This window comes from Rhea pennata, chromosome 29, assembly GCF_028389875.1.
Source record: "Rhea pennata isolate bPtePen1 chromosome 29, bPtePen1.pri, whole genome shotgun sequence".
In the NCBI taxonomy this organism is placed as follows: Eukaryota; Metazoa; Chordata; class Aves; order Rheiformes; family Rheidae; genus Rhea; species Rhea pennata.
In genome coordinates, this window is record NC_084691.1 from 5147640 (window position 1) to 5174292 (window position 26653).

A 26653-nucleotide genomic window follows, 5' to 3' on the forward strand; every position below is an offset into this window, starting at 1 on the left:
GGGGCAGCAAGAACAGCACCTTGCTGGGATGCAGGAGATCTCACTTTAGTCCCTTCCTCTGCCACCAATTTTCTTTGCTGCTGTCTCCAACCCCCTTCTGTGGCCCATGCTGCTCATCCTCTGTTGGTGTGACCATGGTGGAAGCTACGAGCTGTTTGCATGGGGCTTGGCGGCTCTTTCCAAACTCTGTCGACAGCCTGCTCCTTGGGCTCAGTTCCTCTTGCAATCATGGACTTGAGTGATTTCATTCCAGAGCAAAGCCTGTCCAGTGCTGGGAAGCTTGCGAGCCATCCCCAGCCCTTGGCTTTGCAGCCAGGTGGGCAGTAGGTGCCACTCTGCCGTGGCTGGCCGGCTACTGCATGGCCTGAACAGGGCCACCTTGTTTGGCAGCTAATCCCTGGCCTTCTTGAGACCTTCCAGTCCCGTGGGTTTTCTTGAGCAGATTCCAGTCTTCACGTGTTTGCTGAGACAATGTTCTCGTTTGTTTGGAGCTGAGTTTCCAAAGAATTTCAAAGCAAAACAAAACATGAACAATCTGCTTTCAGGTTTTTATGCCGCTAAATGCCGCTAAACTCTCCCAGTTTAGCGGCAGGCTGGCTTTGGAGAACTTTATAATTAATGCTCTCCCTATGCTCCTGGCTTCCCGCTCCTAGGCTAATGCTTGCCTCCACATTCCTCAGGCACAAGCTGTGCTCCTGCGTCCTGGCAAAGGCAGTTGCGGATTATTTATTTGCAATAGAGTGGCCTCAGCTTTGGCCTCTCCTGCTTGCAAGCGCAACTGCCTCAGCTGCTCTGCTCGTTGTGGAGCAGGAGGGTCTGAGCGGAGCCAACAGCAGGCAGTGTTGGGGGGACGGGTGCTCTGGACCAGGAGTTGCTCTGCATCCCGTGGGGCAAGGCCGGCCGTGCCGTGGCAGACGATGGGGCTGCATGGCTCCTGTCCCCCCTTCTCCCTCCCCACCCCGTCACTAATTCTGCAGCCTTAGCTCTGCGGTGTGAAGGCGGCAGGCACTGGCTGACTTGTAGAATGACGGTGGTTGTCCTGATTATAACTTTGCTGCTGCTATTTGTGCTTCCAGTCTGTTCAGAAAGCCGGCTGCCTCCAACAGTCCCTGTCCTCAGTGCTCGGACACCTTCTGCAGAGCGTGCCGGGCGCTTGCAGCTGCTTTTGCTGTGTCTGCCGCTGTCGTAGGGGCTGGGACACAGAAGGGATGAAGGGAACACGGTTCAGGCCTGCGGTCAGATTTGTGTGACCTTAAATCAAATTTGTGCCTCAGTTCTTCACAGGTAAAACAAGAAAGTTATAATCCCTCTCTGTGGCTTGTGCAAAATGCTCTAGTGGTAAGAGATTAGGATCAAAACAGGGCAGTTCTGTTAGGAGCAGTCCTTAAAAGCCTGTAAAGGACAGTGTTAATTGGCAGCAATTTGACCCAAAAGCAGCAGCCTCCCAGCCTTTGAGGCTTTTATTGCAAGTGTTGTGTCAGCTTGCAGGGATGTGATCAAGTGCAGCTCAGCTTTCAAGAAAAGGGAAGATTGCTTTGCTTTTGCTATGGAAAAATACTCGAAAACATGTGTCAGGAGACCTAAAAACTGGGTTTCTCAAGGGATCTCATGGTGATTCTCTCCTTCCCTGTTCCTCCTCCCCCCTCTTTTCTTTCTTTTTGCTTTCTGGGACAACTCAGGTTTAGCTCGGTTAGAGTGTGGTGCTGCTAATGCCAAGGTCATGGGTTCAATCCCTGTATGGGCTATGCTGAGGGTTGGGCTAGACGATCTGCAGAGGTCCCTTCCAACCTTACCATTCTATGATTCCTGACTTTTGCACAGTCACAGCTGGTGACTCTGCAGCTCCAATGCTTGTTTCACTGACTATATTTTTTGTGCGAGTAGATTGCTGATGTCAATACACCTAACTGACGGCCCTGGGACTTTAGGTATTTGGGGTTTTGTTTTTCTTCTTAAGACAGCATTGGGAAGGGCTTCTGAGCACTTTTCCCTATAGAAGGAAGACTTCATGGGGCTCAGGGCCCATGGCTGCAGATTTGCTGGTGCCCCTGACGCTGGGCAGGGGAAGTGGTCGGGGCTGGCGGCCCGGCAGAGCGCGCTGGCATGTCGGCTCCTTGGTGCGACGCTGCCAGGATTTCTGGGAAAAGGCTGCAGAGATTTCTTGATTTATTTTTCTTTGGTTTAAGGTTTGTTGTTTTCCTTCTTTCTTTTATAAAACAAGCCCCCAGGAAGGGGTTTGAAATACCATGACGCATGATCCTGAGTGCATTATAAACCTTAAACGATAGCAATCTGGCCATTATTAAAATACCTTCCTGGGCAGCATCTATCTAAACAAGCCTGTCTAGGAGGCTGTTTTCCTTGACTCCATTTCAGCCCCGTTGCACATAATGACCTGTTCTGTTGCCAGCAAGCAGAAAAGCTGTAGAGTTTGGGACAAATTGATTTCAGGGAGCTGTTGGTCTGCAGAGAAATCCAAGTACATTTCTTTCCCCACTTTGCATGGAAAGCTGTTTTTCTTCCCTGCTGCCTCGTCCTAGCCAAGAAAGAGGCTCCGATGTGAACTCACTTGGCAGTAGAGCAGGATGATTGGTAACTTCATCTGCTGATTCCTTTCTTTTTGTTTAACTGTTTGACTGTTCTCATACCAGCGACTCCTAAGAGCGCATGATGCATCTTTTTCTCTTCCCTCTTCACCTGCCACTGAGTCGCAGGCTGATGTGCTCAGCCTGCATGTGCTGCCGCATCGTTCCCCTGTACTGATGGGGCCATGCGTGGCCCGGAGGGGCTCCGGGGTGCACGAGGATGCATTTGGAGAGGGAGGTGAGGAGCTGGGGCAGGATGGGGATTTGCAGCAGTGCCTGGCATGTGGCGTCAGGAGGAACTTTGCCCACCCTGGCCGCTCCCTGTGTTTAGCCAGCACTGCTGGCTTTGGTTCCCCTTCTGCGTTTCCTGGTGTGTGAAAGGGGGATAAAGCCCCAGCAGGCGCGGTGGCGGCGCGGTGCAGGAACAAGGGCTGAGCAGCCCCCAGGGCTGAGCACTGGGGCCAGTGGCATTTCCAGAGCTGACGGCTCGCTCCTCCTGTCTGGCGGGAGGTGAGGTGCCTTTCCTGGGATCATGCAGCCTCGTGCACGTCCCTCCTCCAAAGGAGGACAGTTGCTGTAAAACGGCCCCTAGAGAGCTCTGACCTTTGTGCCTAGATCCCGCTGAGATCTGCAGGAGATTCCCTGGGAATGTGAGTAGAGGACAGAGATGGGGATTTGTGCACAGGTACAGGCTGCAATCAGCTGGGCAGCACTGCGGGCTGGTGGCTTGGGAAAGAGATCAGCAGCGATGGCAAAGAGAGAGTGCAGAGGCGCTTTTGCCTGGAAGGCTGGGAGACGAGGCCTTTTCCATGCTCACGAAGGGATGGGAGCCTGCTCTCTCCGGCGCAGGTGCAGAGCACCCTCATGCACAGGGCATCACGCTCTCCCAAGGGTGAGAGCTGCGGATGGGCTTTGCCTGCATTTTTGCCCAAACACCAGGCTTTCCACACGGCTTTGCCACATCCAGTACCTCTTTTCCTTGCTGCTCCGTGCTGCTGCTCGGATCCCTCTGGGCTCGGCATGGCTGAGCAGGGAGGAAGAGCCCCGCTGCCCTGCTGGCTGGGGAGCAGCAGCCCAGCACTCAGCTGCTCCAGCTCTCTTCCTGGCGGGCGGCCAGCTCGCATGTTTGGCTGAAACACACTCTGTTGAGTTTTTATTACGTAGAGGAAGGAAAAAAGGAAGGAGGAAGCAAAAATGCTTCAGGTCACTCACGAGCCTCAGTCTTGGGAGGGGACGATGGCCTTGTTAGACAGCTGTCAAAGCCTGGTGCTGGGAGGCATCGGCCTGCGGCACCCTGGCGAGGGCTTGGCTGCAGCCAGGGTCTCCATGCACTGGCCGTGCACGCTGGCGAGGGGCCCTGGCCAGCAACAGAGAGCAGCCAGCCTGCCCTCGTCGCGGTGTGGTCCCTGGCTAGTGGCTGGTGGCCTGGTCCCGTGACTCTCCCCTTGGGGCCGAGTTCCCTTTCCAGATTGCTGATAATAAGAGTGAAATGAACTTCCATGACAGTGGGGATGCATAAAGGCAGGTTTGGCTTTCAAAAGGGAAGGGAGCCTGTTCATCCCTGTGAGCTGCTGCCGGTGCTGGGCTGCCTCCTGCCGCATGCACACACGAGCCGGACCGGCTTTAGCCCTGGCCTGGACCTTGTCCCGTCTTCCTCTTGTTGAATCCTCTCCTCTCCAAGAAAAACCATCCCGTAAAGGCCTCCTTGGCTCTCACCACCCCTTTGAACTTGTCTGTCTCAGTCCACCCAGAAGGAAGCTGGCCTGGCCCCTGGTTGGCCGTGCTGCGTTCCTGCCACTGGAAGTGCCTCATTAAGGAAGAGCAATTAGCAGTTCCTTGGCTGTCCTCCATTCAGCCTTCCACCCCCAGGGTCATGGCTGGGCTTTGCTGGGAGCCACTGGGCTGAGGCCCCAGAGGAGGAGAGAGGGGCCTGGGAAAAGGCACAAATTCCCTGGCTGGACACGTCTCCAAGATACCACCTGGTGCCTGCTCCCTTAGGGACATTGGAGGCCATGTCTGGCTTGGTGTTGGGTTGTGCCCAACTGACTGGGAAGCATGTGTGGCCCCTGACTGTCTGTCTTAGGATATGGCTGTGATGCTGTTTGCCACAGAGATGGAACAACTGAGGCATGGAGATGGCTGCTGTGTTAGCTCAAGCCCGGGCATCCCCATGTTCCCTGTGTCTGTCTGCCCTTGGGCTCACAGTCGGTGCGTGGTGAGGAGGGAGCTCAGCCTTTCTTTTGGGCCTGCAGTGATGAGGCTGCGCCGAAGTGAGGTCAGAAGTCCAGTGAGGGCAACGGAGGAAGGTCCAGGTGGGAATGACCGGCCCTGCTCTGCCATCGGTGCTGAGGCACCGGCTACCCAACCTGCGGGCCCACCCTGGGGGGCCAAGCTTCTCTCCAAAGGGGTCAGCTGTTCTCCCGTGTCTCCAAGGAGAGATGGTCTCGCTGCTCTCCTTGCCAGGGTGATGCACAGCCATCTCTGATCAAAGCATAGCTATGCTCAGCCTGCCTTTAAAAGCAGCCCTGCTCTGAATGGCTCTGCTGAAATTTCCCTCTTGTGCTGGCCCTGCTTGTGGCTCGGTGGCGCCTGGGTAAGAGCCTGGCAGCCACGCTCGGCGGAGGGCAAGGCATCATCTCCGGCAGGAGAGGGCTCGGAGGGGCCTGGGGTGAGCTCCTGTGCAGCTGGTATGGGCACGCGCCTGGTGCTCGGGTGCCAGGGCCTCATGGGCACCATGCTAGTGTCTCATTGGATGTCCTGGCCACTGGCCACAAATTCCACCCTGCTGTTTTCTGCTCCGAGCTAAACAGCTTGCAAGGGTGTTTTTTAAAATTCATTATTTATTTATTAGCTTGGTTTTCTAAGGAAACGGGAAAGTTTTGAGATTGCAGCTTCTGCTCCAAAGGACATTTGTGTTCCTGAAAGCAGGCAGCTGGATCAAAGGAAAAGGGCTGTGTTAGATCTTCCCTTCCCCGATGGGAGGTGGCCATGTGCACAACCTCTGTTAAACATCAGAGAATCCACCTGTGACTGCTCATCCTCCACGTGTGGGTTTGTAGGAAACCAGGTTTTGTTGTTCCATTGCTGTTGTAATAGCTTTCCATTTTTGGAATAAACTGCCCGGCGTTGATGTAAAGGCGCAAGGGGTAGTGGCTCTGGAGACCAGCAGGTCCTGCTCTGGGAGGTGCTGGGTGCATGTGCCTGCTGGCAGGGCTGAGGTGTTCCTGTCCCTTGCAGCAGCTAGCGGGACAGTGGGCACCCTTCAGGGCCAGAGTTTGTCTCCATGTGCACCCTGGTAACATACTGTTAATTAGGAAAAATTGTCCCCAGGAGCAATGTTTGTCCATAAAGCATTTTGCTCTTACAGAGAATGTCTTGGTCTCCGGGGGGGGGGGGGGGGGGAGGGGGGAGGGAGTGTGCGTGTGCAGAGGGAAGAGGCAGAAATGCCTCCAGATTATGGTATTATGTAAATATAGCAAATGGATCATTCCATATAAAAAAGAAAGTAGGAAATCAATGTAGTTGAGAAGCCCTGGGGACTGCATTCCTGACAAACCTTCATTCCTCTTCTGGAGGCGATTTTGAGCTGAAACATTTTGCAGCTTCTCCAAGATTTTATTCCTTAGAAACCTTGTTTCCGTTGACTCTTCTCGTATGTGTGGGCCTGCTGCTGTACGGCAGGGAGCTCAGGCGCCAGCTGGGGGTTGGCTTCACCTGTAGGTTGGCTAAAGCCTACCTTGGCCTGGCTGGTCTCTGATCTCCATGCATCTTCCTCTTTGACTGGTCACAGCAGCCAAGTGTCTTGTCCAGACACTTACCTACCTCCTACCACTCACCAGATGAGCTGAGACCCGCTTGTTTTTGGGGTCCCATCCCCTGCAGCTGAACCGGGTTCATTTTCTGCTAAAGGAGAGTTTCTACCTCCTGAGCTTTGAAAGCAAGAAATTTTAAGCTGGTTTGAGAAGATATGTTTGAACACGCATTTTTTTTTTAATCTTAAATCAACTCTCATGTTTCAGCAGCAGAACTTCATTCAGTTCCTTGGCCAGTCCCACATGCCAGAGCGAGCATGGAAATGGCCTTGGTGAGGGGTGAATGGGGATCTCATGTGAGTTGCTCTGCGCTTTGCGTTGGAAGTGGTGGGGCTTGTGGCTGCTTCAGAGGGGCTTTCCAGCAGAGCAGAGTGATGTCCTGCTCCAGGCACCCTATGAGCAGGGCCTTCTCCTAGGAGTAATGGAGAGGTACAGTTTCTTCCTGACTGCTGCCGAGCAGAGCACTGACTTTCAAGCTTTCTGTGGGCTCATTTCACTGCAGCTGGTTTCTCTTGTATGCTGCAGGCGTGCACATGTCAGGATGAACCTTTGGGTTGCACACGTCTTAACCTCTTTCAAAACTAGCTGCTTCGAGCTCATGTTGAAATCCATGTCTCAGTCTGAGAGAAGATTGCGCATTTCCTTCCTTTTTGTGTCAGCGACAACTGATTTATTTGCAGACTGCACAGCAACTGATTCATATGGAAGAAAGTTTTATGTGCTGGGTCAGCAAAGCTAGTTCCCCAAAGAGGCCACGTGGTGAATCAGATGCTCTGCCGCTCACTCAGGGAGTAGAGAGCATTTCCACAGGAGCTCCTGCAGCCAGCCGGTGAACTGGTGGCACCAGACTGTTGGAGATCCTGGAGTAGGACAGAAGATGCTCCTGACCCCTTCGAGCCTAGGATGAAATTGGAGAGGGCAACAGGTTATAGTGTGATAGCACCTGGGAAGGCTTGTAAGAGCTAGTGGGACCATGAGCAGGGGTCCTGGGAAGTCACCTTTAGCAGGCTCTTCATGGCATGCTGGCTGCAGAGGCTCCTTCAGCATCTCTCATCCACAGGGTGACCATGGAAAGGAAGAAGGAAAAGCCAAGGCTGGAGTGATGCAAGTTATTTTGGGGAAGAGCCTTTAGCAAATGCCTGATCAGGGTCACTTCTGTTAAGATCAAGTTTGAAATGGGGAAACATCTGTGCAGAGTCAGTCTCAGAATCTGCTGAAGAAGCCAGCTCGCAGCATTGGGCAATGTGCCTCCTGCATGCTGATGACATTTTGGATCTCTCTCGTGCCCCTCTCCACAAAGCAAAGCTCCCCTCTGCAGCCCCCCGAGCCAGCTGCAGTTCAGGCCAGTGCTCGTCCTAGGGCCGCTGGCGTTGGCCGCAGCTCTTTGGCCCTATCGAGTTTAGTTAGTTTTTTCCAGGAAGAGCCTTTAAACTTGACAGTTCCCTCCTCTCTGCCCCCTTTGAAAGTTCATTTTCAAGTACTCCCGCAAATAAATAAATCATAGCAAATTAGTTTTGCATGTTGCAATTGCATGCAACACGCAGCACTGATTGAGCAAGGAGGAAGAGTCAGTTCTCAGATGGGAGCTGACCAGGAGCGTTAGCTCACCAGTTGGCCTGCCTGGGCTGCCGGTGGCGGTGGTAGCTGTGGTATCCTGGGCTGTTTTTCTATTAAATCAGTTCCCTGTTCATGCAGTGCCAGGGGACAGCCCTCCTGCTTCCCTCGCCAGCTGTCTGGGACAGGAATAATCCCTGGGGGTGCAGCTGGGCTGGGGCACCCAGAGCCGTGGACGTCTGTCTGGGGTGTTTCAGAGAGGAGCTGACTGCAGCATGTCTTTCCCGGCACCCCGTCTCCCACTGGGAGAGCAGGGAGGAAGAGGCTGCCGCGTTCACCACTTTCCTCCCACAAAGCGATGTGGCAGGAGTGAATGGGAAGAGGTTTCTGCAAGTTAACGTTCGGCGTTAAAAATAGACCTTTGCTAAATTAGCTTCCACTGAAAGTTCAGGAGGAAATCCAGGTTTAGCTGAGGCTACAAGAAAGAGCTGAAAATAATAATAATAAAAACTGATTCCTGCGAAGGAGAGGGAGGGAGGGAGAGTGAGCAGGGAGAAAAGGAGCAATTTGAAAAACAAAAGCCTTTGAGGAGTGTAATGCTTTCCAGCTGCAAAAATACAGCCTGGGAGAAGAGCAAGTGCTTGCGTCACCTCCAGCTCCTGGGTTGTGCTGTGCCCTGCTGCGCTCTGGCCAGGCCAGGTTCCCACCTGGGCATGGCTGGGGGCTGCAGGAGCATCCCATTGTGGGATGGTTGCTTTGCCCAAGTGTTGGCTGGGCAGGGGGGGTTGTGCCAGGCTGTGGTTTGTTTGACGCCTTTGCTCCACTCCAGGTCTGCTGGCCATCAGTCGCTGGGTAGTCTCCTGCTGCAGAGGATACCTGGTGCCAGGAGGGGCATTCCCACCCCCTGGGATGGGTGACGGCCACAAACACTGCATGGAAGAAGCTGTGGGCCCTCACAAATGAACGATGTGAAATCTGTGATTTGTCTTTGGCTGTTTCCCTTCTGATTTTTATTTGGCCTTTCAATAGCACGTTTGTGAGCTTCCTCCCAGCTGGAGGAGCTGGAAGCTTCCTGCAGTGCAGCTGGAAGCCGTCAGGGGGGAGGCAGGAGTCCCATGACTCTGGGAGCCGAGGTTTTGGAGGAGAATAGAGTCCAGGAAGAGAATGAGAGTGCTGGTAAGAGAGCACCCGATGTGTTGGCCGCTTCCAGCCAGACTCGGGGAGGAAAGTGGCGAGGAAGAGTAAGCCTGCTCTTGGGAGGAGCTGCACTGCCATCCCAAACCATCCTGCAAACCAAAACCGGTTAAAAACACCAGAGAGAGAGGTAAAGGAGGGGAGTCTGCTGCAGGCAGGTGTCCTGCAGCCAGGAAAGCCGTGTCCCGGCTTTGTGCTCTTGTCCTGCAGGGCGCTTTTGCTGCGCTCCCTGCCTGCTTTTCCATCCTGTCTTGGATCGCTGTACTGGTCCTGTGACTCTGACTCAGAGCTGCGCAGGTTCCAGCCAAGATCTGATTTTTTGGGGAATTTTTGTAAATCCCTTTGGTAAAGTGTTTTTCACCCAGACATGGCTCCGTGTGCACATTTCCCTCCTACCCTCTCCTCTTGTCAGATATTAATGAATCAGGGCTGGGGGTGGCAGAGGAAGGGGTGTTGGATGGGATCGGCTGTCTTAGTCATAAGCGGGATGGATGTGGGGAAGAGACGATAGCGTGGTGGGACGGCGTGGAGCCGAGCTGCGGAGGAAGGCGGCCCTTCCAGAGAGCGTGACTCAATGTAACTGAGATTTTAAAAGCAGAGCGTGGCCCTCACCAGCTGCTGGTCCACCTGCACCAGGCACTGGGCAGGGACATATGTCTCTGTGAGTGTTGTCTCCCTTAGCCCTGTGCTGCCTGGGTAGTGCTCTGGTTCCCAAGCTGGGCCTTGGGGATGCGGAAGGAGCGGTTGGCAATTGCCTTGAATATCCCCAGGGCAGCTTGCAAAGGGTGGGATGGTTGCCCTGTCCCAGGCAGAGGGTGAAACGTCTGGTACTGGGTGCTGTGCCACTGTCTCCTGGTGGCAGTCCCAACCGTGAGGTTTGCGACCAAGCAGAGCAGCCAGGATGTGGGCTTGCGGACCGTGCCATCCACACCGATGGATGAGCCCCTCTTCCACAGGCTGCTTGTGCTGGCACTGGAGACAGGCAGGACTTTCCCCAACGTGCTCATAGACCCGAACACCTGTCCTCCAGTGCTGAAGTCATGAAACAGTCCCCTCCCACTGGCAGAGGTCCCTGCATCCAGCATGGTGCTCCTGCCCCTTGTTTGTTGCCTTTGGGGCATGGTGATTTTCAAAGGTTGGGGAACCTACTGCAGAGACTGTCCTTAAATTGCTTTTTCCAGTGAAACGGAGGGGCATGTTGATGCCTTTATGAAGAGACCTTTGCAGTGACTCCAGCTGCACTGGGCGTGAGCCCTGCGGATACTCACTAGCCAGGACGAGCAGGCATGTCTTGTCACCCTTCTTTGTCTGGGGCAGCCTTTTTAACAGGTTTCTGCTTGGCCTGACAATTTCTGTTGTTGGTCTGCATGCGGATGGATACCCAGCAGCCAGTGAGGGAGAGGTACCAGGAACCCTGGCTTGCTGCCACTCTCATGTTTTACCCGGCAAGACTACCCCCTGCAGAGCTGGGATTGCAAACAGCAGTCCTGACTTGTGCCCCGACCTGAGCCGTGCTGCTCTTGCCTGTTAGGCAGTGTGCTCTCTGCAGGCCTTTAGCGTAGCTGGTTTGGTGCTAATTCCTTGGCTCTGGAGGTTTCCACTTGTTTTTTATGAGGGATAAATCATGTTGGGCGATAGCTGTGAGACTGCACCAGCCTCGCCTTTCCGGAGGGGAGGGGATAGAGTTAGTCATCGACTTGCAGCCTGAGGCCCCTGGGACATAGACAGCAAGACCTTTCTGTCCCGAAGACAATGGGCTTGACCCAAAATACTTGATCGAGTGAGTGAGATAGCCTAGATAGCTGGGGGACTGAGACTCAGGGGGGGAGGCACCTGCAAAATCGTTGGATTTTTGTGAGTTAGGTGTTCATCACAAGCTGGGCAGTGCTTTGTGGTGCTAAAGTGCAGAAGGTCGCAATAAAGTCAGGCTGAGTCCTGCAAGCAGTAGGAGTTTGGGATGTTGCAAAAAGTCCTGGCTTGATTCATCCATCGGCTCCCTATGTGCTCCTGAGCCTCTGTGCTGGTTAATAATTCAGTGGCGTCTGGCCCTGCTCCCCGAGGCTGTCTGAGTCCTAATGTCCTCAGGGTGTGGGTGGAGGCCTGCTGCTCCCTCGCTCTGATCTCGTGGGTGGGGAGGGGGAGCTGCGACGTGGAGCACAAGCCTGCTTACCAGCAAGGCATTTGGGTGCACTGAGCTTATCTGACTTAACGGGCTTTCACTGGTTTAATTAAATACTCAAATGCTGCATGTCAGAAGCTGTCTTGCCCCTGCCTCTGGACTTGGGGTGTCCTTGTGGCCCAGTAGCTGCACTGCTCAGCTCTCCGCGAGCTGCCTTTGGCCTTCTCCCTCCTTCAGTGCCTGCAGCTGAGAGTCCTCTGCGCCCTGGCTGTGTTTCTGCCACCTTCCTTGCCCGGCTGCCTCCGACATCTCTGATAACGCTCTGTTGCTTGCTGCAGTGCTGGCTGGGCGATGAGGGGTCCTGTCTGCCCTGGAGAGACCCAGGGTGGAGGGAAAGGAGTGGGTGGGTTGCCATCACCATCCAGTGCTTCTAGGTGAAGCAGACGCTTCCCCGGCAAGGCAGGGCAGCAGCCTGGGTTTGTAGTGCCATGCTGGTAGCAATGAGCCCAAAGGCTCAATGAGTTCTGGCTGTGCCACAGCTATGCAGGGTGACCAGGGCTCGGCTGCTTCTCTGTGCTCTGACACAGTCCCTCGAATGATGAAGATTGCAGTTTCTCCATGGTGTGCAGTTCCCCACTTCCCAAGCACATTTGTGTTTGAGATGACCTGGCGAGTCAGGAAGCGCTGAGAAACCCAGGACATTCATCTCATGTAGGCATGGGTCTGCCTGCCTGCCGTAGCTCCTGGTGGAGGGCTACCTGGCTCTCTCCCCAGCTAACCTCTCTTTGTTCCCCTTCTCCCATGGCCTAGATGTGGAGCAGATGGCTATTGACTGGCTCACAGGCAACTTCTACTTTGTTGATGACATCGATGACAGGATTTTCGTCTGCAACAAGAATGGAGTCACCTGCGTCACTCTGCTGGACTTGGAGCTGTATAACCCCAAAGGGATAGCGCTGGACCCAGCCATGGGGTAAGGGTGCTGCTGGTGGCAGTGAGAGGGCTTGGCATTGCTGCCTGAGCCTGCACCATCACTATGGACTGGTGGAGCAAGCAGGAGGAACCAGGTTCTGGGCTGTCAAGTGAGGAGCGGCAGAATCCAAACCTGGGTCATCTGACTGTCCTGGGTGACAGCAGATGTGTTGCCCTTACGTCTGCTGCTGGCAGAGTTTCACGCTCCTTGTGTTCACTTTTCGGAAGTTTCTCTGTGGAGAAGCAGCTTCCCCATGCTGCCCACCTAGGGCAGTGGATTTTCTAGTCCATAGGAATGCCCCTGACGGAGAGGACCTGCTGAGCAGATTAATGACAAGTTGCCACTTTCACCTTTTGGCTGAGTGATTAGAGCTTCCTAATGGCTTTCAGGAGCCAAGACGTGTCAGATCCTTGTCTGGGTTGAACAGATCCCCTTGTGTCTATTTATCCTGGGTGCTGCGGGCAGATAATGCCACTCGTGCAGCTGCCCTTTGCAAAATTTCTTGTGTGAGGAAGCTGTGATGCTGAATCATCTGTGTGGCTCTGGGTGTGCGTGGCAGCTGCTGAAAATCGGGAGCTGGACTGAGTGAAGCTGCCTGGGGCAGAAAACACAATGGTGTGTGAAATAGCACCAGGTGCTTTGTGCACTCCCAGTCATGGGGTACACGTGTGTGTGAGGAATCCAGCTGCCCAGGGGAGTCTATCAGCATGTTCGTGTGGCTGTGTGTAGCCCAGCAGCTACACACATTGATTGTCCGTGCCCGGATGAGGAGAGCTGATGTCATTCAGTAGAAAAGATAAAGAATTTTTTATAAATAAATAATACCACATAGCAGACTGGACACAGGCTCTCTGGCCTCTCACCAAGCAGACAGTCATGTTAATCGCTGTAGGTGACTGAGTTTATGTGTTGTTGGCTGCTTGTGCTCTGCCACTGAGACGCAGCAGGATGATGTGGCTGCTGGTCATCATCTGAGCATGTTTCACAGGCATCACACTGGGGCTGCCCCATGGAGCTCACCAGGCAGCTGGCGAGGATCAGCGTGCTGCACTGCTCCTTGCCCAGGAAGTGCTGGAGCTGAAGCGGTCACCGGCGCTTGTGACACCTGCCTAGATGGGTCCATTTGGATTTGAACATGTCAGTTGGTGAAGGACTTTGGACCTCTTCCTGTAACACCAGCAAATCTTGGTCCAGGCTTTTGTTTGCACATCCCTTGCCTTGGTCTACATCTCTGCTGGGGTCTGTGCAACTTGTTCGAGCTCCCCTTGGTGCCAGGCCAGGCAGCCCTGTGCCAAGGGCACCAGCAGCCCTGAGCGCAGCTGGGCCATGTCAGAGCTGAAGCAGCCTTGGGGACGCAGCTGTGAGTGGCTCTGCAGAGCTGGCCACAGCTGGGGGACCCAGCCACCCACCTGCCCCAGGCTAGGGAACCCGCCGTCCCTGTGACCTCAGTTTTAAGTCCAGCCAGCAGCAACTGATAAGTGCAGTGAACAGTGATCTTACTGAGTCAGCACTTTGCTTGCAGCCGTGCGATGAGCGTTCCTGCTTCCTCTGAGCCAGGGCAGCGGCTCGTAAATGTTTCTGTACGTGTATGTGCATGCTGGAGCACTCCAGCACCTCCATGTTTGTATGAATGCAAAGGTGCAGGTCCAGATGGCCTGTGTGCTTATGCAGGCATGCTTCTGCCCATGGATGAGTATGAGTCTGTGCATGATTCGATGAGCATGGGAGCGTGTGTGTATATGCAAGCCTGTAGCTGAAAGTCTGTGTGCATGATTTGTATGTGGGTGCGTGTATGTATGTGTGTGTGTGATCCCAGTCGTGTTCTCCCTGTTCCCCTCAGTCTGGTTCCAATGTGACATCCAGGCTCTGAGCTCCTGTGTTTGCCCTTCTCTCACAGCAAAGTGTTCTTCACGGACTATGGGCAGATCCCTAAGGTGGAGCGCTGTGACATGGATGGGCAAAACCGCACCAAGCTAGTGGATAGCAAGATTGTCTTCCCCCATGGCATCACCTTGGACTTGGTGAATCGGCTCGTGTACTGGGCTGATGCATACCTGGACTATATTGAGGTTGTGGACTATGAAGGCAAGAACAGACATACCATCATCCAGGGCATCCTGGTGAGTGGGGCCCAGAGGGAGGTCAGGCCAGGGAAGACCTTGATGGCAGAGTGTCCTGGAGACCAATCTGAGCTTGGCCTGCTGAGGGGCAGTTTTTGACAAACTTTGCCTTGCTGATCCAGCAAAGAATGCCATTTGCTGAGCTCTGATGGGTCCTGCAATACCTGTCTGCCAAGTTAATGCCTTGCCTTAAGGAAAGGGAGGGAGGAGAGCCACAGGGCAGGAAGCAGCAGCTTTGTACTGGAGCTGAGGTTCCCATGTCTCCTCCTAAATTCCTCATGGTCGTCTGCCTGGTGCCTTCCAGATTGAACACCTCTATGGGCTCACTGTCTTCGAGAACTATCTCTATGCCACCAACTCTGACAACGCAAATGCCCAGCAGAAAACCAGCGTCATCCGAGTCAACCGTTTCAACAGCACTGAGTACCAAGTGGTGACAAGGGTGGACAAGGGAGGAGCATTGCATATCTACCACCAGCGGCGACAGCCCACAGGTGGGAGCCCTTGGCATGGTTCCTGGCATTTGCCTGTCAGGGGATTGCATGTCTTGCACTGTGCTGTTTCTGCAGGCAGAGCTCCCCCTCCACCCCCACAGCCATGGCTGTCCTTTGCCTCAGGGCTTTGCCTGTCCAAAGGACCAGGAGCAAAGAATCAGCAAGAACTGCAGTGCAAAAGCAGCCCAGCCAGTTGTGACGCATGGAACCCTCATCCCTGTTGCTGAGGAGCAACCATTCTGCCTGAGAGGCCCTCGGGGCTCTGAGCTGGTTGCAGACAGCTCTTCCCCTTTGCTGTGCACCCAGGGACTCTGTGCCCAACCCACTTGATGGCGCTAGTCTGAGGTGTGCTGAATTCTGGCTGTGCGGCACTGAGCTGCTGCCAGTCCATTGTTTTGCAGCCCCCTGATTGCCCTGATTTGTGTCCTCACAGGTTAGAGAGGGGAGCAAGCAGGGTACCAAATGCCAGAAGGGCATGCTAGAAAGCATCAGGGACCAGGGAGCTCAAAATTTGGCTGCACAGAGCTTCCTGGGGAAAAGAGGAGTCCACTGCCAAGTTCGCCATGCTCCATAGCAATTCCCTGAGCCGACTTCTCACTGTCAGCCCTCCCTGTCAAGGGAATTTGCATGTGATTCCTCTTCTCTAGGCAGCTGCACCAGGGCTGATGTTTTAATGGGTTGCCACACACCCAGGAGTGCACCCCCCTTCTCTTACCCCTTGCTATCTCCCTGTCTCTTTTTGCAAGATAAAAATGACAGCTGTCCCTGAGGGCCATGTGGCCTGCACAATGTGATTGATGGATTATGTCTCACTAAGGAGAGCAAAAGGAAAGCTGAGCAGATGCGTCAGCTTGAAATATTAATGGCTCCCTTTTAAGGTGCCTGCTCTTTCTGTCCCCACTGCTAGCTCATCCATCCTTTGACTGGGGCTTTTCGATCCTGGAAGCCAGTGGGATTTCAGAAGAGTTACAAGGCCTCAGTGCTACATGTGCTGTGTCCCATCCCTGCCCCGTGTCCCTCCCCATTTTGTTTGCTCCACACCCCCAGCACCTTCCTTGAAGTTAATCAATTTGCATGATTTAAATCCTCTTAGTCTGTTTGGCATTTTCCAGAATACAAAACCAATCAGGAGGTTTCTGAGTGGGGAAAGAGCGTGATTAAGAAGAGTGGCAGGGCCAGGCACTCACTGCCTCCCTGTGCTGTGCTGGGAGTGTTGCAGGGTAGGGTCGTGCTGCACGGCCACAGCCCGAGGACATGGTATTCCCGAGGGGCGGCACAACAGGACAAAGGCAGTGTGGTAGGGCCCAGGAGTTACAGCAGTGCGCTGTAGTGCAGAAGACCTGGTTTCTGCTCCTGGCTCTGCCAATGAATGGTCTTGGGTTTTGGGCAGGTGCTTTCCAATCTCTGCAGTAGTCTGTCCTGTACAATACTTAGCTCCTTGCTGCTGGCCCCTGGAAGGGGGAAGGGAGCATATCAGCCCTGGGAATGGCAACTCCAGCCAGTGGAAATAGCAGCCCTGCAAATTTCCCTGGCGTCTCTGCAGTTCCAGGCTAGTGCCTCTGCCAGCTCATGCTTTCTGACAGGCTTCTAGCACCGGTTGGGAAAGCCACCTTTGTGTGGCATTGATTGCCCCCAGATTCCGTAAAATACACCCCTGAATCCATTTCTACCGTGTTGTTCTAGTGCGGAGCCATGCCTGTGAACCAGATCAGTTCGGCAAACCAGGAGGCTGCTCCGACATCTGCCTCCTTGGGAACAGCCACAAGACCCGTACCTGCCGCTGCAGGTCTGGATTCAGCCTGGGCAGTGATGGGAAGTCATGCAAAAGTGAGTCGCATCCCTCACTGGAGCACTACAGGAGGGCACAGTGAACAGGGGGGTCAGCAGTCATCCCAGCTTGGTTCAAGGGAGGGAACATGAGCAGGGTGGGCATTGCACACATGTCAAAGGATGGGGAATATACCAGGTCCAGGGCAGGCAGGGTTTCTGAATTCCTTCTCTCCTGGTTGTAAACAACCCTTTCCCTCCTGCCTTAAGCTGTGGGCTGCTTCCTAGGATCTGCAGTCTTTGTAGGTGGCATATGGGGGACAGGTTGCTGCCTCCTCTTGTCCTTTCTGCTGCCACTGCAGCCCGGTGAAAGCCACGTGGGACTGTAAGTGTGAGGCACTGCGCACCTTCCACACAGGCATAGGTCTGTTATGGACCCTCTGCTGCTCTGACCCAGCTGGTGGTGATGGCTCTCCCCTTCTCTCTGCAGAGCCAGAACATGAGTTGTTCCTGGTGTATGGGAAGGGACGTCCCGGCATCATCCGTGGGATGGACATGGGGGCTAAGGTGCCCGATGAGCACATGATCCCTATTGAGAACCTCATGAACCCCCGAGCACTGGACTTCCATGCAGAGACCGGCTTCATCTACTTTGCTGACACCACCAGTTACCTCATTGGGCGCCAGAAGATCGATGGCACGGAGCGCGAGACCATCCTGAAAGACGGTATGTGACTGAGGGTCCGGGCTGGTTTCTTGTCAGCATGGTCAGGCCCTGGGAGCCAGGAGCAGTTGCTATTAGCATATTTCCTCATGTAACGGCTACAACTGTGTTCTCTCCCTTGCGTATTTGATCATTAAAACTAAAATTTGGAGCTGTTAGTTGAGTCTGTCTGCAGACTACCATTAAGGGGCAAACACAGCACGCACTTCCAAGAAGCAGTGGCTTGGGGACTCCTGGGCCATGGCTTGTAAAAGCCTTGGACATGTCTGCAAACTGGCCCACCATCACCTCTTTGGATGAGAACAAGAGGAAGGGGTGGAGGATTCTCAGTCTAGATTGCGGGGCTCTGCAGGGCAGCTGCCTACTGAGTCTGCTGGCATTGCCTTTGGAAAAAGCAGACAAGGATGCTCCTGAGTTCTGCTTGCTCTGGACCAGCCTCCTGAGGCTTCAGCACCCCTGGCGGAGCTGCGTGCATGTGGGCTTGGGGAGGTGTTCCCTGTCAGGGTCAGCTGAGATCAGGTGGTGCTGTGTGCGCCATAAATCATACGGGGCTGACATTTCCGCTTCTTGTCTTCCTGCTGTTGCACCAGCTTTGTTGATTAACACACGCTCTTGCTTTTCCCCAAAGGCATCCACAACGTGGAAGGGATCGCTGTGGACTGGATGGGAAACAACCTGTACTGGACTGACGATGGCCCGAAAAAGACCATCAGCGTGGCTCGCCTGGAGAAGGCTGCCCAGACGCGGAAGACGCTGATAGAGGGGAAGATGACCCACCCCAGAGCAATTGTGGTGGATCCCTTGAATGGGTGAGTATGTGGAGGGTGGCACAAAGCCGGGCAGAGCTCGTGAGGAGCTTCATCTTTGGTCCTTTGGCTGAAGGGGAGAGGGATGTATTCCTCCAGCTGCTCCATCCACCCCCTTTTCATGTGTGTCTCCCACCTGTTCTTGTGCTGGCTCTTGCCCAGCCTGAGTCTCCTGGGTGCTAGGATAGGATGTCCCATGCCTGGAAATGGCTCAGCCAGGCCTGGCGGGAGATACAAACACAGCAAGCCCTGTCCTTGCACACTTAACCTGGTGCTGGAGAGCAGAGGGAGAGGAGTCCTCAGCTATCTGACATCCAGAGATGTGCTCTCAGCCCCTCTTCTTAGCCACAGCTGTCTATGCTCAGGCTGGGGCCAAGGTGCCACAACTGCAGGATGCTGAGGTTCCATGCTCAGGTATGTGCAGCTGCAGCACTGCTTTCATCAGCTGGGAAGGCGTCCCTAGCTCAGGAGAGGGATTTCTGGGACCTGTGGGAGGTTCTTCCTTTGCCTCTTGTTAGATGCTGGATGACAGGGAATTTTACTCTCAGAATGCCCACTTGCATGGGGAAATGGAGGCAGAGCCCAGTGACTCTTCAGGTCAGTGATGGGGTGGACTCAGAGCCCAGATCTGCACCTCTAACAGCTTATCATCTCTCACAGGTGGATGTACTGGACAGACTGGGAGGAGGATCCCAAGGACAGCAAGAGAGGCAAGATTGAGAGAGCTTGGATGGATGGATCCAACCGCAACATCTTCATCACCTCCAAGACAGTCCTGTGGCCCAATGGCCTGAGCCTGGACATTCCAGCCAAGATTCTCTACTGGGTGGATGCTTTCTATGACCGCATTGAAATGGTCTATCTGAATGGCACCGAGCGGAAGGCGAGTGGAGGCCTCACCTGCTCCTGCTGGCCAGTTGCCTGCTGGGGCTGTGGGGGCCATGGGCAGGCAGCCCACCCGCCAGCAGGGTGTCTCATGCCTCACCTTGGCTGGCTGTGGTCCTGCACACCTGTAGGGTGGGCAGCTGGCTTGTGTTCAGCCGCACTCCCCTGCTGCTTGCTCTCTGCTCCGTCCTCCTGCCCTGTGCTCCCTGGCACCCGCCCTGGGTAACGACGAGCTTCTCTGTGCCCTGCAGATCGTGTACGAGGGAACAGAGCTGAATCATGCCTTCGGGCTGTGCCACTACAGCAACTTCCTTTTCTGGACTGAGTACCGTAGAGGCAGCATCTACCGCCTGGACCAGACCTCCAAGGTGGTGAGCCTGCTGCGGAATGAGCGCCCACCCATCTTCGAGATCCGGATGTACGATGCCCAGCAGCAGCAAGGTCGGGGGGCCTCCGCGTAGCACCACGGCTGTCTGTCCATCCCCTACACCTTCCCTACTCATTGCCATGCACCCTGTATTTCTCCATAAACACTGCTATCAGTCATCCCAGGCTCTTCTTTCCCCTCCTCCTCCTCCTCTCTCACAACGTCAGTGGCTGGTTCAGCTGGACTCCTATCCTGCGAGGAGTCCCCAGCGCCTTGCATGGCCTGCTGAACCAGGCTCTCCAGTTGGGTTCCTGCTGTGGAGCCCATGGAGGGAACTGTGGGGGGCTGAGGGCACCCAGCAGCCCTCCTGAGGGTTAGCAGGGTTGCTTGAACGCTGATGTTCCCTCCTCTCCTGCCTTGTCTCCACAGTGGGCTCCAACAAGTGCCGCGTGAACAACGGGGGCTGCAGCAGCTTGTGCCTGGCCACCCCTCGGGGCCGGCAGTGTGCCTGTGCCGAGGACCAGATTCTGGGACTGGACTCAGTCACTTGCCAGGGTAGGCTGCTGTGTGGTGACAGGGAGAGGATGGGCTGGCTCCGGGCTTGGGGGAAGACGAGTCCTCTTTGCTTTGCTGGGAGACTGCTGATGGAGGAGTCGCATTACCTGCTCCGGTTCCTCCACTTGTGAAATGGTGATAAGGACAGCAGCCTCCCTTGGGAAGCATGTGGAAATCTCCAGTGAAGGCCGCAGTATGGGAGCTACCTGGTGCAAGGCGTCTATGCCCAAGCACTCTGGAGCGGGTTTGCTCTGCTGCGTGTGAACTTTGAGGAGAGCCAGACTTAAGACAGGGAGCTCAGGTTTTGATGGGCTTCACCAGTTCTGCATGGATGCGAGGGGTGAAGTTCTGCTGATGCAGCATGCCTGCATGCATGGAGTTACCCAGAATCTGTCCCCCTCCATCCTGCACTGTGTGTTGTTGTTTTGTTGTTGGGAGACTGTGCACATGGGCATGGGTACCTCTGTGCGACCTGTCTCAAGTCTGCTGGGCACTCGTGGTGACAGCCTGCCTGCCTGGGGGTGTGGGACTGTCCTTCTGCTGCCCTGCATCCTGCACCAACTGTTTGTCTAAAATCATCCCTGCCTCTTGCTTTTCCTTTGCCAGCCAACCCGTCCTACATCCCCCCTCCGCAGTGCCAGCCTGGGGAGTTCGCCTGTAAAAACAACCGCTGCATCCAGGAGCGCTGGAAGTGTGACGGGGACAACGACTGCCTGGACAACAGTGATGAGGCCCCTGAGCTTTGCCGTGCGTAGCAGCCCCTGCACAGGGGGATGGCAGTCTGCGTGCTTCTGGGGTGTTGGGATCCAGGCTCAGCCTAGAAATCTGACTTCTCACAGACATGGGGCAGGCAGCCACAGTTCCTGGGTCTCTTGACTGACTCTAAGAGGGGAGCAGATTCACAAGATTGCAGTGGAGGGAGGAGGAAGGAAAATGGTGATTAGGAATCTGGATCCCCATTTTGGTCTGCGACTCTCTGCCCTTTTCTACCTGTGTTTTTCTCTGTGCCAGGAGCAGTGCAGGGGCGGAGGGGGTGGGTGGAGAAGGGAAGATCCTGAGCAAATGTCTCCTTCGCAGACCAGCACACCTGCCCTTCGGACCGCTTCAAGTGCAAGAACAACCGGTGCATCCCCAATCGCTGGCTCTGTGATGGGGACAACGACTGCGGGAACAATGAGGATGAGTCCAACTCCACCTGCTCTGGTGAGGAGTCTGCCAGATCCTTGGGGGACAGGAGGGAGGGCTTGTACCGCTGCACTGAGCTGCAGCCTTTGCTGTTGCCTGCATAAGTTGCTGGTTTGCAGCTGGGGTTTCAGGGGCCTCGTGGAGGTGTCTGCATGCCAGGTGCTAGCTGCCCTTGCTGCAGCAACTTTGGCTTCTGCACCTCTACCATGGAGTTTGTTCTACCTCTACCCCGGCACACTAAGGCATGGCCAGTTATTAAAGCTCTTTCTGTCTCCCCCGGTCCAGCCCGGACCTGCTCTCCCAAGCAATTCTCCTGTGCCAGTGGGCGCTGCATCCCCATCTCCTGGACATGTGACCTGGACGATGACTGTGGGGACCGCTCCGACGAGTCTGCTTCGTGCGGTGAGCTGGGGCTGGGGAGAGCGCCGGGAATGGCAGTGCGGGGGCAGGCGAGGAGAAGGGTCTCTCCCTGTGCTGATCCTGCCTCTGCTTCCTCTGCAGCCTACCCGACCTGCTTCCCCCTGACACAGTTCACCTGCAACAACGGCCGCTGCATAAACATCAACTGGCGCTGCGACAACGGTAAGGCCCTGCCGCCTCTCCTGCTGCGCTGGGGTGGCATGCCACGCCATGGCGCAGCCTGTGATGGCGAGATCAGTGGCCAGGGCAGCTGGGCAGCGGAGCTCTTTGGCTGGCCCGTGTCTGCAAGGACTGCCTCCCTTTGGTCCACCACTGCATACTGGAGCCCAGGCAGCCAGGGGAGGAGGAATTAGCTGTAACTATAAATGCATCCTGAGGCGCCGGGACACACATGTCCCTTGGCTGCCCTGGGGGAGCAGGTGTTGCAGGAGTAGCCAGGCAGGGATCACTCCAGCAGACCTTGGCAAGGCAGCCAAGACTGTGTGCCCAGCGCTTTAAGCAAGTTTCCTGTGGCCTGTGGTTATGGCCGGGCTGAGCGAGGTGCTGTGCTTAGCCTTGGGAGAAGCAGGGCAGGACTCTGGGCAGCTCCACCCTGGCCTCACTATCCTGTTTCCAGGATAAGACCTGGGAGAGACGGTTTGTCCCAAGGCTGCTCTTTTTCTTCACAAGTTTATTTTGGGCTTCCTAACTGTTGTGATTTAATTAGTGACTTCAGAGTAGGTGAGGCATGTTTACAGCAGGTATAAAGGAGGTGAGCAGGGAGCTGCAGGGTGCAAACCTCTCCCTCAGCTCTTAATGAGCCTGTGGCCTCTTCCTCCTGTCTTGAAGCCACCAGCTGCAAAGGGGCCAGGTGTTTTCCTGGAGATCCACAAGTGCTTGTGGCCAGACAGTGTAGAGGGCATGCTGCTGAACGATGGCCTTGGTGCTGGGCATCTCTTCACGCGGGAGCTGACGGCCTGCTGTGGCCAGACCCTGCACATCCACAGAGCCAGAGCTGCCTCCAGCCCCTGCTTCTGATCTCGCTTGGCCCCTGGGCATCCACTCAGCCCTGCTGCTGCATGGTGTCAGTGTGTCCCTTTCCATGTTGGTGTCCGTGTCCCCATGTCCACTTGTTCTTTTGCCACTCTGTGTGCCAGTGCTGTGCTGTGTTGTGTTGTTTTGTTTGTCATTGTGCCCACTCTTCTGTCTTGGTTGGTTCTGTGTTTCAGAAAAAGATTGTGGGGATGGCTCTGACGAAAAGAACTGTCCAAAGTCTACCGGTTAGTGCATAGATCAACATGCACCAGACCCCGGCCTGGCCCGGGTGCCCCAAAACCCACTGCCCCTCCGGGGTGCCGCATGCCCCCTTGTGCGCATGCTGGCAGCTCCGCTCCCACAAATCATACTCTGGCAGCAGGAGAGAAATGTTGAGGAAAAGGAACCATGCCTCCCCGCTTGCTCCAGTGCCACAGACTCAAAAGCTTGGGCCCCATTAGAGAGAGCCCAGTAATACAAGGGCCTGAAGCTGCAGGAGCTGGGCTGGCCTGGAGCTGTGGTGGTGCCGGTGGCCCCGCGTGTCCTGCAGAGCTGCAGGAGGCTGGCGCTGGGAGCACAGGCCAGGACGCCTACCTGCCCTGCCAGCTTTCCCAGTGTTTCCAATGGCTGGAGACAGCCTGGCATGGTGGGAGTGCAGCATTCTGGAGGAGCTCCAGCTCTGGCAGCTCCAGAGCCCGGCACAGCACCACTGCTGCAGAGATCCCACCTCCCTGCGAGCAGGAAGCACGCTCTCCTTCTGGCAAGCTGGCACCTGCAATTGGCTGTACCAGCCCCGTTGCACGAGCTGGAGCACCTGGCCGGCCCCGCTCCCCTGGCGCTGGGCGCCCTCCTAGCCCCGGTACATGAGTGATCTATGCAGTTTCTGTGTTTCACTTCCCTGTGTGCTGCTGGTGCCTGGCTGTGCCGGGCGAGCATGTCTGGTGGGAGGTGGGGGGCCTGAGGCCAAGCTCTCTGTTCAGCTGGGGCTCCTGCTCCGGGCCTGGCAGCATGGTCCTGCTGGATCCCTGATGTCTGCCCACTTCCCCCAGCTTGCTCCTCTGTCAGAGGTGGGGGGATGGTGCCTCCACACTCTGGCGCTGGCCACGGCACCATACCGCAGCACGACCCTGCCACAGCCAGCTCAGTGTGCGCTGATTCTCCTCCCATTCCCTTTCCCTCCTCAGACAATGACTGCGGAGACAACAGCGACGAGGCTGGCTGCAGCCACTCCTGCTCTAGCAACCAGTTCAAGTGCAACAGTGGGCGCTGCATCCCTGTTCACTGGACATGCGATGGGGACAATGACTGTGGCGACTACAGCGATGAGACCCACGCCAACTGCACCAACCAGGGTGAGCCACGGCACAGGCTGTGGAGAGACGTGTTGCTCCTGTCCCTCCTGTCTCATTGGGCTCAGAACGTTTGGTATTGCGTGTCAGTCTGCAGGGACATGGGAATGCAGAGGGCAGTTTGTAGCCCAGATCCTGCCTGCGGCGCAGCCTGCAGGAAGGGCTCGGGGTGTAGCCACTCCATGGCATGGGAGAACGTGTGTGTGACCTGCTTTGGGAGGCCTCAAACCGGCCTGTCCTCTCCCAGCCACTGGCAAAGGGGCAGGTGGGTGCAGCAGGGAGACGTTCCCTGGCACCAGACCCTGCAAAGCAAGGAGTCCCCTGACACAGAGCTACCCCAGCCCCCTGCTCCTAGGAGGGATCCTGCAGCCTCGTTTGCCGCCTTGGATGCCCAAATACCCTGCTCCTGCATGTTCCAGGGCATCCAGCCATTTCCCTGCCAAAGTCAGAGCCTGGAGCTCCTCCTGTTCCCCGCCAAGGTCCAGCTGGTACCTGAGCTCTGGGTGCGCAAGTGGTTAATGCAGTTAATGCAGTGTGTATCCCCATCCTTGTGCCCCACCCCGCAGCCACGCGCCCACCCGGAGGCTGTCACACAGACGAGTTTCAGTGCCGGCTGGATGGGCTCTGCATCCCCATGCGCTGGCGCTGCGATGGTGACACCGACTGCATGGACTCCAGCGATGAGAAGAACTGTGAGGGTGTCACCCACGTCTGCGACCCCAATGTCAAGTTTGGCTGCAAGGACTCAGGTGACAACAGGACGGGGAAACTGTATCCGTGCTGTCTGCTCTATGGGGCTGGGCCAGGAACCTGCATCTGGGCCAAAGAAAGAGAGAGGGATGTGTGCAGGGCCCTGCCTGGCCTCTGAGGCCTGGGGATATAGGCTCAAGATCTGGGTTGCAGGAAGCACCCCTGGAACATGAATTTAGGATATTTTTTCCCCCTTTTAGATTTGAAAACTGAATGTTTTTAATTTGGAGGCAAAATAAAGTTCCCTGAGCTAGCACGAACTCCAGGGACAGAGAGGACTTGTTGGTGATGGAAATAACATCTCTTCAGTGTCTGATTTGTACCATCTTTGCCTTCCCCCCCCACCAGCCCGCTGCATCAGCAAGGCCTGGGTCTGTGATGGGGACAGCGACTGCGAGGACAACTCGGATGAGGAGAACTGTGAGTCACTGGTGTGCAAGCCGCCCTCCCACACCTGTGCCAACAACACCTCTATCTGCCTGCCTCCTGAGAAGCTCTGCGATGGCTCTGATGACTGTGGAGATGGCTCCGATGAGGGCGAGCTCTGTGGTGAGTGCCGAGCTGGAACTCCCAATGCCTTCCCTGACCAGGCAGAGGGAGGAGAAGAAATCCCTGACAGCCATATGGCTCCCCTCTCTGCAGACCAATGCTCCCTGAACAACGGCGGCTGCAGCCACAACTGCACTGTGGCCCCCGGCGAGGGCATCGTGTGCTCTTGCCCACTGGGCATGGAGCTGGGCTCAGATAACAAGACCTGCCAGATCCAGAGCTACTGTGCCAAGCATCTCAAATGCAGCCAGAAGTGCGAGCAGGATAAGTACAACGTGAAGTGCTCCTGCTATGAGGGCTGGATGCTGGAGCCTGATGGCGAGAGCTGCCGCAGCCTGGGTGCGTATGAACCATGGGGCCCTGCGGGACGCAGGGATTCACAGTGCAGCTGAGGACCATGCTGGTCAGGAGTCCACAGCCTGGCCTGATCCAAGGTGGAGGATCTGCCAGTAGAGAATGGACCCCTCACTGTCCCTACCCCATCAGGAGCTGCTCTCTGCAGGAGACAGGGCTCCATGGCCACCTTTTCCCTCCCAGGATCAACCCTGAGCTCAGACCTGGCTCATGTGCCTTTGAGAAGCAGGGAATTTGCATTTTGCCCTTGCTGGCTTCATTCCTGCAGAGTGGAGAAGCATACCGCGGGTTTGAGGGCAGAGGGAGCTCTGCCAGCCTGTCGGAACCTGCTTTGTGTGCAGCAACTGTGCAGTCCTGCCAAGGGCTGCTGTCACTGCGGGTGTGAGCCTGAGCTGTCCCCCGCCAAGGGCACAGCCATGTCCCTGTCCTCAGGGCTGTCCTCATTGCAGTTGGCAGGCTAGGTGGCACAAGAAAGGCAGCTCTGTTCCCAGTGCCCAGGAGTGAGCGGCACAGCCAGGGGATGTTTTGTCTGAAGCCAGAGGATGCGGCAAGGGGGAGGCAAGCACCTAGTAGGGCACGAGGCTCAGGTGGACTGTGATGTACCCCAGGCCGGTTCTTGGGTGTGGCCACACAGGCTGACCCTCCAAGTGGGGAGAGAAGTGATGCCAGTGGTGGGGCTGGAAGGAGGGTCTGTGGTACAGGGATGCAGGTGGGGCTGGGGGCCAGGAGCCAGGGACACATTTCACCCATGGACATGAAGACAGTGTTTCCTGCCTTGTCCATGCCCCGCCCCTCTGACGCTGCCGTGTTTTCCCCAGATCCCTTCAAGCCCTTCATCATCTTCTCCAACCGCCACGAGATCCGCCGCATTGACCTGCACAGGGGAGACTACAGTGTCCTAGTCCCCGGCCTGCGCAACACCATTGCCTTGGACTTCCACCTCAACCAGAGCTCACTGTACTGGACAGATGTGGTGGAGGACAAAATCTACCGTGGGAAGCTGCTTGAGAACGGGGGTGAGCAGCCCTGAGGGCGTAGAACAAGCTCTCAAAGGCCAGACGGGTGGAATGAGAAGCG

General features: G+C 55.7%; 1 protein-coding gene across 3 annotated transcripts in view; it reads left to right on the plus strand.

Moving 5' to 3' along the window:
* The window catches only part of LRP1 (LDL receptor related protein 1), a 98394-nt gene that overhangs the window by 37953 nt on the left and 33788 nt on the right, over positions 1–26653 (plus strand). For all 3 annotated transcript variants that reach the window (XM_062597463.1, XM_062597464.1, XM_062597465.1), the window contains exons 7-24: positions 12075–12237; positions 14135–14357; positions 14662–14851; positions 16535–16678; positions 17109–17345; positions 17971–18151; positions 18809–19031; positions 19285–19474; positions 19830–19955; positions 20562–20702; positions 21033–21158; positions 21426–21542; positions 21642–21722; positions 23759–23926; positions 24490–24672; positions 25022–25222; positions 25316–25561; positions 26395–26592. In XM_062597463.1, coding sequence (XP_062453447.1) covers positions 12075–12237; positions 14135–14357; positions 14662–14851; positions 16535–16678; positions 17109–17345; positions 17971–18151; positions 18809–19031; positions 19285–19474; positions 19830–19955; positions 20562–20702; positions 21033–21158; positions 21426–21542; positions 21642–21722; positions 23759–23926; positions 24490–24672; positions 25022–25222; positions 25316–25561; positions 26395–26592 — 3138 coding nt within the window. The remainder of the gene's footprint in view (positions 1–12074; positions 12238–14134; positions 14358–14661; positions 14852–16534; positions 16679–17108; positions 17346–17970; positions 18152–18808; positions 19032–19284; positions 19475–19829; positions 19956–20561; positions 20703–21032; positions 21159–21425; positions 21543–21641; positions 21723–23758; positions 23927–24489; positions 24673–25021; positions 25223–25315; positions 25562–26394; positions 26593–26653) is intronic.